Genomic DNA, 12,299 nt, shown 5'->3' with positions numbered 1-12,299 from the left:
TCAGAGTCTAAGACAATAAAAAACTGAATTATGACAAAATCTCTGATTAAGAAATAGATAATTATCATTCAGTTCTGAATATTCAAGGGGGTTGACTAAATGACCCACAAGTTTGACCTTTCAAAGCAATATTCATAAGGGTACTATTTTTAAGTCCACTAACAAAATCAGTATTGGTGTGCATGCATTTTGTTGCAATGTCTGTACAAATTATCTCAAGCACATCATTCTAATTTTGAGAAATTTATTATTCAATGTTCTCCAAAAGTTTTACCTTAAGATCTAAAATAAAAGACATTTTTCCAGGCATGAAATGTAAGCACATTGAACAAAGTAGACAAATGTGCATTTTTAGATAATTTAGAAATTCTTTTTTAAAGCTGGATCTATAACACTCACCAGATATTTGACAAGGATTTGGTGTCGTTATTGGCCCATGTGGCATAGATGTGGTTGGTTCTGGTGTTGTTGTGGTACTTCTGGTAGTTGTTTCTAATGGTGTGGCATTTGTTGTAGGTTTAGATGTAGTTAATACTGTACTTGTAGTAGTTGGTTTTAGTGTTGTAGCGGTTGTTGCAGGTTTAGATGTAGTTAATAATGTTGTAGATTGTGGTGTAGTTGTTGTTGTAGTGGCAGTGCTTGGCTTTGGTGTGATGGTTGTAGTTGTAGTGGTGATTGTTGATGGAAGTGAAAAAGGTATAGTTGTGTAACCAGTAGTTGGTTCCTTGGTAGTTGATGTAGTTGTGGTTATATGTTCTGGTGTAGTGCTGGTTGATCTTGTGGTAGTGGTTGGCTCTGGTGTAGATGATGTGGCAGTGGTAGTGCTTAGCTTTGGTGTAGTGCTTGTAGTGGTGACTGTTGGTGGAAGTGTAGAAGGCATAGTCGTGGTAGTAGTAGTTGGTTCTTTGGTAGATGTTGTAGTTGTGGTTGTATGCTCTAGTGTGGTGCTGGTTGATCTTGTGGCAGTGGTTGGCTCTGGTGTAGTAAATGTGGTAGTGGTAGTGCTTGGCTTTGGTGTACTGGTTGTAGTTGAAGTGGCAATTGTTGGTGTAAGTGTATAAGGTATATTTGTGGTAATACTGGTTGGTTCTTTGGTAGTAGTTGTGGTTGTAGTAGTTGGTTCTTTGGTAGTAGTTGTGGTAATAGTGGTTGGTTCTTTGGTAGTTGTGGTTGTAGTAGTTGGTTCTTTGGTAGTAGTTGTGGTTGTAGTGGTTGGTTCTTTGGTAGTAGTTGTTGTGGTTGTAGTGGTTGGTTCTTTGGTAGTAGTAGTTGTGGTTGTAGTGGTTGGTTCCTTGGTAGTAGTAGTTGTGGTTGTAGGTTCTGGTGTAGTAAGTACAGCCGAGGTAATAATGGTTGGCTCTTTAGTAGTTGTTATAGTTGTGTTCGTAGGATTTAGAGTTGTGCTGGTTGTTGGCTTAACTGTAGTGGATGTAGTAGTGGCTGGTTTTTCTGTAGTTGCTGTAGTTCCGTTTGTAGATGCTGGTATAGAAGTATCTGTTGTTGCTGCTGTCGTTGTTGTCACCTCTGTGAACAGAAGAACAATATCAATATGATTTACAATGTCAAAGCAATTTTTTCTTCTCTTCTATTTTCTATACAAATGTATTCAATCATGTAAACCAGATTAAAGAGACAATGTAATTCACATTTAATGATACACTAACACATTAAGATGTTTAAATAGTGATTATTTGACAAACTTATGTGAAGAAAATAAGCATTTCATTTGATCCAACAATTCTGGCCTGGAATTATATTTCAGAGTGACTTTTCTGAGTACCTTCAGACAACTCAGACACTGTGAAAGAAGACAATAATTTGGTGGTGATCATGTAAAAAGAGACTCAAAGTAGCAGAGTACCTTAAAAATGAAGGAATTATTCATATACTTCAGTATACAAATTTAATCAAGACCCATAAAATATACATTCTGAAGGAAAACTGTAGTATAATAAAAGAAATTAATCACACTCCCTAGGAAGTTACATGACTAAACAGGTTGGTACATTGCTTTGGAATGTTGTACATATCATTCAAAATTTGCTGAATGGTTATTTTCTTGACTAACTAAATATAAATAGCAATGTGCACTTATTTCAAATATTAAATACTGATTTAATTACAAATTATGCAATAAAAGATCTAATCACATCTTTTGGAACTTGTTCCATGCAGTTGCTATGGCAATTAAAAATCTTTTATGGCATGGATAAAATGTTTTAGTGATTAAGACACAATTAGTTAACTGTGTCAGGCAAGAGTCATACAAATGCTGAAAGATTTAACAATTATATTCTTTCCTGCAGAAAAAGAAAACTGTAAATTAAGTGTATGACATGTCCGATGGGTGTCACATGCTCTCTAGCGACAACATTGTATGTGTCATCAATGAGGTTTAGTCTGAATACTGTACTATTTTTCATATGTTACCAATTTTGTAAAAATTTTTTCAAGGTTGTTACAAACCATGAATTGAAAGACTTAACAAGCAATGATCCTTTTGAGGAAACAATAGTTCCCTCTCCTTAATCCACAACTTAAAATATCAATGTTAAGGTAAGTTTTAAAAAAAAATACACAAATTAATACCCATGAAAATAAATGAATTTACAAGAGTTGTCCCAGTATCTGATCACTACCAACATTTTAAGTCGTATATCATCCACAGAAGCAAATTATGTTTCCTCTGTATGGTTCCTTTTAGCCAATACACTCTCTGAAAAGCAACAACTGACAATCTTCAAACTCTACCTACCTAACACCAGCTTACAAGCAGTCATTATCTGTTACAAACTCTGATCAAACAAAACATCATATTAATGTTAGGCATCTCTTTGAATGAATCAATGTCATAATCCAACCAGGAATGGAATTATAATACAAGCTCCTGATATAATCAAATTTTGATACAATGAAATCCAAATATATGTCATATAAAACAACAAAACATTTATCAGGGATGGATATATATATATATATATATATATATATATATATATATATATATATATATATATATATGGTAATTTAATTGATCAAATATAGTTTGAGTAACACACAGTGCATCCTTCTTTGGCCCCTTGTTGGGCCCCCCTTTGTATACTATGGTTACTCTGCCAGATATGAGGTCATTGCAGCCAGCGTATGTTAATAAGTTAGTAACTAAATTTAGATATTGTTGTGTAGACCAATCAGACGACCAAGTTGGAGCACATGAACAAACATTGTCAGTCAGCAACTGGGATACCTGTGGAGCAAGTAATGAATGCACAAACTTGGGCAATAAGCCCGAGAACAGAACTGGAACAGTATGCTATGCAGGTAATGCCCCAAAATGAATGACATGGTGGAATGAGAGGAGGCGGGTGGTTCTTTCCACAAATAATTTTTTTAAGTTAAATGCAGCGTCGACACTGAAAAGTACACATCTCCACAGTCATCTCAGTTGCTGACTGATTGATGCCTCAAACAACAGACAATATTTGTTTACATGCTCCAACTCGGTCATCTGATTGGTTCTACATGACAATATCTAAATTCAGTTACTAGCTTATTAACATATACATAAAGTCAAAATATATTTAATCAATTAAATTGTAATTTAAATAACACACAATACATAGGTTCAATAGACATTTTATTGTACATATCAAATAATCTTTGGCATAACGGGGGCATTCCTGTCACAGCACACTGCACCAGCCTAGATAATCAATGCTAAAATGAAATCCAAATGTCATTTAAAACAACAAAAAGTTTATCAGGGATATATCTATATGTGGCAACATTTTGTAAAGATTTCTTTGTCAGAAGCCATAGATCTTCAATTATATTTTTAAATATGTTGTTGTTGTTGTTATTGTAGGGTTTAATGCCATTTTTCAGCACACGATAGGTTATACATGGCGGCCAGTATTACTGGTGAAGGAAGAGCCCAGGAAAACCTTCGGAAAGAACCATCAACCCACGAGAAGCTACTGGCAAGCTTTCTCACATACCCACATTGGCCAAATCTGAGACTCGGACATCCGCAGACAGAGGTGAGATGGCAGTGATCCGTAATGAAGAGCGTGTTAGACCACTCGGCCACTCGGGGGCCCCCTTTAAATTTGTTAAGTTTTTCAAGTCATTAATGTAATGTATAGAATAATATTATTTAATTATTAAAACCGTCACAACTATCCATGAACTTGTCACTGTGAACCAAACAGTGCACTTGAATAAAATGGTAATACCGCAGAGAAAATCTTTGACTTTATACAAAATGCTAGGCCTTGCAGTTATCTCAGATCTGGAAATTTGACAAATCTGATAATTCTGGTAAAAAAATAAAGTTTTTCAAGCAAATTGTAAACAGGTCAATAACATTATGTTGTAGATTCTCCACATTTCGCTGACATCAAACAAGTGGGAGTAATTCCTGAGAAAAGAGATAATAATACCTTCTAAATTTGAGGTGCGTGTCACATTTGTTCCAAGCTGTTTTGGCAGGTTATCCTCTAAAAGCTTTATTAGCTTTCCTGTATCCACTGGGTTAGTCTCAACTTCACTGACTACCTTCCCTTGTTGCCCATTGTTAGATTTTGCAGAGTTGTTAACTTTTTGAATAACTATGACAATGAAGTAGATTTCATACTCGACAACAATACTGCCATTCCTATAAAAAGAAAGTAAAGTATAAATAATGGATGCGTGAATGAATGCACAAATAGACAAAGAAATTAATGATAATCGAAACAATTCTAGTTGACAACTATTCCTGTAAAAAGAAATAATTTAAAAGAAAAAATTTTAAAGTGAAAACCTCACCAGATACAAGAGTTGACTCATTCTTGGACAATTCCTTTTAATAAGCATAGTATTTATAAATTGATGAATTCCAAAAGATAATAAGATAACACAATTTACGCATTTATATAATATTTTTTGTTTTTACTATGCTTTTATCCAAAAGTCTGCAATTAACTAATTTTACCGTGTCTATACTGAGACACATTCCAGCAAGACTGTATCATAGATATGCATAAAACAAAATCAAGTGGGGCCCCAGGTGACTGAGTGGTTTAAGGTGTTCACCTTTGCAGATCATGTTTACTACTCAAAGATGGATTTGTATAAAAGGTGCAAATCCCTGTGTTAATAAGCTAAGTAAAGTACTATAAATGCAAGTAGTGAACTTTGACTTGAGCCTAAAATAGGTAACATCATTAATGTAAATATTGAAACTCTTGCGTTTTCCAGACACTATAGTTTCCAAATTTTTTATAATTTTCAACATTATATAAGCATTTTTAACATCAAGTACATTTTGTAAAGTCAAGCTACAAAACCCAAAAGTAAAAAACTATAACAAAATTTGCGAGAGAAAAATAGTTAGTCAATGTGGCATCATCTGGTGATTACTTATAATGATATCTGCCAAGTTTCATGGCAATCCATAAAAAAATGCATGATTGTTGCAATAATGCTTTTTTAATATACATTGCATTAAAGTACAAGATATAATAGGCAACAGTTATGTAAGAAAATTGCAAGAATAAATTAATTTATTGATATGTGCAACTTCAGGTGATGACCATAATATTTACCAGGGTCCATAACAATCCATAAAGAAGAAAGCCAGAACCTGAATATCATGCTCACAATCACAGCACAGGAGTAAAAAACTAAGACAGAATAATAGAACCAGGATGGCAGTCAAAAGTTCATTTATAGCGTGTTCTAAGTTGTCACCAATAATAGGTCTATTTCTAAAATTATAATAAAGAACATAGCAAACAGGTATTTTTCATGGGGAAATACAAATATCCTAGATTCAGATAAAGATGTTCACCTCTATTAATAATGATCCTAACATTCTGTCTGTCTGTGATAAGGATTTTCAATGTAGCTTTAACAATTTTTTAGTCATATCGCTACAATATCTGCAGTGTGGCAGTTTATCGTGATGTCTAGCACTGGGGCATCATGCCGCAGACATGTAGCATGATGTCCCACCCAGCCACATTATCCTGACACCAGGCCGACCAGTCCTAACACTAACCTCTTAATGCTGGATGCATAGCAAGGCAGCTGTTAGTACAATTTTTCGAAGTCTTTGGTATGACTCAGCCGGGTATTGAACCCGTGACCTCCCACTTCTGAAGCAGACACTCTAACCACTAGGCCATCGGAGATGTCTGTCCACATTTGCAAACTATATATACTCACAGAGAAATATTAGCCATGTATTATGTTGTTTAGAAACTCAATGTCTCTAGTCAGGTGCACAGTGAACTTGATTTTTGGACTATGGTCAATTACAAAATAAAATTATACATAACGTACAATCATGGAAAACAACAAATACATATTAAATATATGTAACAGTCACTAAAATCTGTCATTATTTGCTGAATGAAATTTTCATCTGAAGATGAACCATACTGGGAATCAGCCATGTTGGTGTTCTAGGTAGCCTGTATTTTAAACATGCATTTGTAAAACTTCCTTTCTGCAAGGTTCAAGCAACGACAGAATCTTGGTCCTGGGCCCAACATGCCAAACAAATTTAATTTAATAATCATTCATATCAAGGGAGAAAAAAAACCAGATTCTTAAATAGTTGCCTACCTGAAGAAACAGATGCCATGACAAGCACCGTATGATATCTAGATGGTGGTGGCATGAGTTATGTCTTGACAAGTACATTAAGGGGTTTCCAGTTAAATAAACAATGTATACTTTACAGAGTACATTTTTTATGAGACTTGAAACTAATTTGCAGGAGTTCTCATCCATCACTGCTCTTCAGTGCACCAATCCATACAAAATTTGCATGATTCCTGCATTCGCACATCCTGGCAGCATTTCTACCTAAGTCAATGAATTTATGAGGGCTGTTCCATTTAACATTTGTGGTAGACACTTCTTACTTCTTTAAAAATATTTGCCTGGGTACACAGTTTACTCTAAGAGTTTAAATGAAAATGATACAAATTCTAAATTGTATCTATGAATGACTGCTCCACACAGAAAGTACCTTATGTTTTACAGGAATAAGCCTGAATAAAGAGTGTTTGAATTAACATATGTAACTGGTTCTAATTGTCCATGTGTACATCAAAATTTTTAATTTAAAGGAAAAGAAATGACATATATTACCAGCATTTACTGATTGAATACCTGAATAAAAGTTTTGGCCTTTGCACAGTAAAACATGTAAAAATTTTAACAGCGTGCATTTGGGGGGTGGGGTGTAGTATGACTTTTAATTACTCGTTGCTTCTTATTACTATTTTCTTGAATCTTTTTCATTTTACTTCACTTTCATAAGCAATACTCAGAATGTAGCACAAATGGAATTTATTACATAATATATCCAGATGCTGTTTCTAGTCTTATTTTCTGGTTGAGAGTCCAGTGACTGTTCTTAACAATGTTACTTCCCCTGACAATAGGATGTTACTTCATTGCCAGCAACTAAGTATATGTGAATTCTACTGAATAAATTGTAAACTAATATCTGTTCATGGATTGGTGTATCTTGCTCATTGCTAAAATGGGTTGTAAAACTTTCTGAGATATTCCTTCAAAAGAGTCTACTATTGAAGAAATTTTTGAAAATATCTTCCTCCAAAACAACAACACCTTTTTGTCAAGGATACAGTTTGATAATTAGTGACTAACAAAACCCAGTCGTATTTGGGGAAATGGAAGTTCAGAAATACAGAGTTAAACAAGGGTCATAACTTCGAAAAAGTCAGTCGCATTGGGGAGAATGATGAAAATTGAACTTTCTTAATATCAAGCATCAAAAACGATTGGGTTTCAAGTTCTTCAAAAGCTATTAACTGGAAATGAAGTTTGTCATGGACCTGATGCAATAGGACAAAACAGACAGACATGGTTAACAATTTATGCCCCACCAATAGATGTGTTGGGTGCATAAAGTACTTCATTATGAAAGGTACACTTTTGATGATGATAATGTTGATGTTCCATAAAACCTATCCGTGTTGCATTACCTGCAGGCAAAGACAAACATTACTGTTTATTATTTATCTCCATTTCAACAGCGTCAAGTAAATACAAATACATACTTCCAGTTTTCTAAGAAATAAATACTTCACAATACTATAGGTCTTAAAAACAGAAGAGCCATATTTTGCTGAGAAGTAAATGAATTTTAATTAAGGTTAGAAGTTTGGTTAGTAGTTAATGATGGTAAGCATGAAACTCCTGTGTAAAAACAGCAAAACCAGCCATTTTTCAAAGTTGTTATGGGCAGTTTTCTGCAGGGCTCTGTGGATAAAACATTGTACCATGCTGAATTTCAACTACCTCAACCCTTATATCAAGAAATCTTTCACATTACAACCAAATATCCGTCATCCATAAAAAGAGGGCCATTGTCTGCTACAATATATACTTTCTATGTAAATGTAAATATGTTTACTTGCAAAAAATAATTAGGCTCCCTCTTTTTCAAAGCTGTGTAGTGACAATATTGAAGTTTGGTGAATTTTTCTTTTGAGAGAACTTGAAGGATATTTCTCCTCAACCTCTGGAAATGGACTTTTGTGAGACAATGAACCTAAAAAGCCTGAGCCACACAAATCCAAATAAGGAGTATATAGTTGCAAAGTTAATGCTTCTCAACTAAACATGCTGAGCAAAGATAATGGAAAGATTAAAACTAAAATAACCTCACTTACCTGAAGCCTTCCACAACTGTGCCATTGTACTGTGGATTATTTTTATATATCACATCCATCTGTAAAAAAAAAAACAATTTTTTTTAAATGTGTGTGTTAATGGAAGACAATTTTCCCAATTAAGTGCCTAAAAACAAATTTTAACCAGACAAACAGCTTGACAGACAGATGTATAACTATGCAAGTAAAACACTACATGCCTGAACAACAATCCTGGTGTAGAATAAAAAGCACATCATTTAACAAGGAGAACTGGGATCAATGTTTTGCAGAACCTGTTGTCTCATCCCTTATCCATCCTACAAAAACTTCAACTATTACAACAGTGCCACTGCCAATGTTGCCAATGGAAAAGTGACATATACTGCATATCTCACTAAAGCAAGTGAGACAGTAACTTTTTATATGGGTGTAAATGTCTGTTAAAAGGAAACTCCATATTTAAAAACAGGCATTGTTAAAATATATCAGTAATACTGGCTGCATGATCTGCACCATTTCCATTTAGGACCAACTGGATATCATAAGAAGGCTTCAGGTGAAAACACCATGTTAATATGAACACCCATTCTGCAGGAGTAGGAAGGAAAAAAAAATCAAAAAGGCCACCTTGATGGCCATGATGGATGTTCAAAGGGTAACTACAGACAATGTAATAAGTTTTTTTTTTAATTAAAAACCCAATGCTGGTACAACCATCCATCCAGGACGAAATAGGAACAAGAAGATGTTCAAGCGGGCATTCATGAGGGCCATACTGGATGTCAGATCAGCATCAATTTCATTATAACCAATAATCATGTCTTTAGCAAAAACCCCAGGCTGATATGACCATCCATTTAGAAGTAACAACAACAGGATCTTCAAAGATGGCTACTATGGTGGCCATATTGGATTCTAGATTGGCACCATTTTCATTAATGACCAACAGACATCATAAGTGAAAACTCATGCCATGTAAATACAACATCTATAGCAGAGGCAACAGAGTGGATGTTTCAAAGGAACCATTTTATTTTGGATCAACTAGACCTTGAGATGAATGTGTCCATAAAGTTTTACTGCAATGTTCCCAACAGTTTAAGAGGTCAGTAGCAATAAGAAATGTGTACTAGCAGATGCCGAGTGGCCAAGTGGTCTAAAGCACTCACGATTACGGATCACTGCCATCTCACCTTGGTCTGCATGTGTTCAAGTCTTGGACTCAGCCAATGTGGGTACATGAGAAAGCTTGCCAGTAGCTTCTTGTAGGTCGGTTGTTCTTTGAAGGGTTTTCCTGGGCTCTTCTTCCAGCATTTATATTGGCCGCCATATATAGCCTATCTTGTTCCGAAAAAATGGCATTAAACCCTAAAACAACAACTAACAGATGCCACACAATGGACAATTGACCAGATGAGTAATAAATTTAGCCAATGTAATAGGACCCATGTTGATACCCATATTAAGTTTTCAACTATAAAAATGAGCAAATTTACAATAAGTATGAAAAACTAAACAATGAAACTTATTGTGCTTTTTTGTGGATTACTGGTGCATGAAAAATACTGAGGGTATAACAATATTAAAAGCAATATTAGATTTTTCATGGTGATTGGGAATGAGGCCTGAAATGGTGACAGGGAAAGAGACCTGACATATTGATTGAGGATGAGGCCTGAGACAGTGACTGCCAATAAGGCCTGGGAAATTGATATGGAATTAGGCCTCGAATAAATCATTTGGGGAAAATTTTGATCAATTAGGAACAGCATTTCCTGGTGTAAATTGCTGAAATTTGAATTCTGCACAAGTTCAAAAATATTACATCAAAACTGAGACAGGAGCTAATTGGTTTAGAGGTTAAGGGATGGACCAAAAATGTGCCGATTTTTTCACACCATTGGATCAATACATATGTAAATGGAGCTTTAGATTTTCAGTTCCAAAGGACAATCCACACCCCCTCACTGTAGCTATTTAAAGTTAATACTAGTCAGTGCAAATATAATTTTTGTGAGGAGGGAAGAATAAGGAATTCCATCTGTTATAACATTCCCTTCTCACTGCCTTTATTAACACATCCCATAAAGATCACTTTACTGTAAAATAATTATTTTCATTGTGATATAATTCTCAAGTTTTGTGTGTCACACTTTGATTTACAAAATTAAATCCTCAACAAATATTAAGCAGCTTTAAAAAGGGAAACAGGAATGGGAGGATAGTCAGCAATATCATCTGAGAAAGAAATTACACTCGAGTAAATTCTCTTCCAATTTTGAAATATGATAAATAAATCATAATATGTTAAACAAATTAAAGTAAATGAAATTATAAGCTTTAAATAATTTCATTAACACACTAAGCCCACACATGATAAGACAACTAGGAAAACAGACCCCAATAAAGATTACAAAACTTCATGGTGTATTTAATCAAAAGCTTTTTATTATCCTGATAGATGTTACAATTAGGACAAAATACAGTAAGCACATTTAATTTGGCACATCAAAAATGTGGTAATTTAAGACTTAAGCAGCCATTCCAAGAATGATAAATTCATCTACTTTTGCTTCACTGCTAAACTTTGTACTGAACAATAAATGGTATTCCAAATTTTAACCATGACTGACCTATGTACTGACCAATAAATGGTAAGCCAAAAGTAAACCATCACTGACCTATGTACTGAGCAATAAATGGCATGCCAAATGTAGGCAATGACTGGCCTATATGTACCCCTATGTACTGAGCAATAAATGGTATAATGTCAATTGTAAACTAAGACTTACCTATGTACTAAGCAATAAATGGTATGTCAAATTTTAATAATGACTGGCCCATGTACTGAGCAATAATAGGTATGCCAAATGTTATGCTGTTATTGTTATATGGTTTAATGCTATTTTTCAGCACAGGATAGGCTATACATGGTGGCCAGTATAAATGACGGAGGAAGAACCCAGGAAAACCCCAGAAAGAACCACCAACCCATGAGAAGCTACCGCCAAGCTTTCCCACATACCCACATTGGCTGAGCCAAAGACTCGAACCCAGGTAGACAGAGATAAGATGGTAGTGATCTGTAGCTGTGAGCACCTTAGACAACTTGGCCACTCATGGCCCCTGTACGCCAAATGTAAACTATGACTGACCTATGTAGCAATAAAGGGTATGCCAAATGTAGACCAATAATGTCTGACCTATGTGCTGAGCAATACATGATATGATAAATGTAAACTATGACTGACCTACCTATGTAGTGAACAGTAAATGGTATGCCAAATGTAAACCAATACTGACCTATGTAACAATAAATGGTATGCCAAATGTAAACCATGACTGACCTATGCATTGAGCAATAAACAGAAAATAAAAATTTTAATCAACATCATGAAATTCAAAACTTTTGCTACATTCTGTTTAAAACATACACTGTAAAGAAACATATATGATGGAATATATATTAATGCAAATGTTGGTAATATGTACCGGTGGCAATACTATAAGAAATAAATACATTAAATAAGTCATGTCAGCTGAAATTCGTATTTCAGTTTTATTTTTGAATTCTCTTTCAGTAGAATCATTATAAATGTGATATCCTCTCTTGCATTCAAA

At 34.6% G+C, this 12,299-nt stretch overlaps 1 protein-coding gene across 6 annotated transcripts in view; it reads right to left on the bottom strand.

The window, feature by feature from the left end:
* Positions 1 to 12,299, bottom strand: part of LOC149783476 (uncharacterized) — a 298,719-nt gene that overhangs the window by 256,909 nt on the left and 29,511 nt on the right. For all 6 annotated transcript variants that reach the window (XM_089931706.1, XM_089931711.1, XM_089931709.1 and 3 more), the window contains exons 5-7: positions 8,697 to 8,755; positions 4,443 to 4,657; positions 400 to 1,524 (exon numbers count right to left, since the gene is read on the bottom strand). In XM_089931706.1, coding sequence (XP_089787832.1) covers positions 400 to 1,524; positions 4,443 to 4,657; positions 8,697 to 8,755 — 1,399 coding nt within the window. The remainder of the gene's footprint in view (positions 1 to 399; positions 1,525 to 4,442; positions 4,658 to 8,696; positions 8,756 to 12,299) is intronic.

Source organism: Sinohyriopsis cumingii, chromosome 14, assembly GCF_028554795.1.
Source record: "Sinohyriopsis cumingii isolate HCF-2022 chromosome 14, ASM2855479v2, whole genome shotgun sequence".
Taxonomy (NCBI): Eukaryota; Metazoa; Mollusca; class Bivalvia; order Unionida; family Unionidae; genus Sinohyriopsis; species Sinohyriopsis cumingii.
This window is presented reverse-complemented; position numbering and strand designations above follow the sequence as displayed.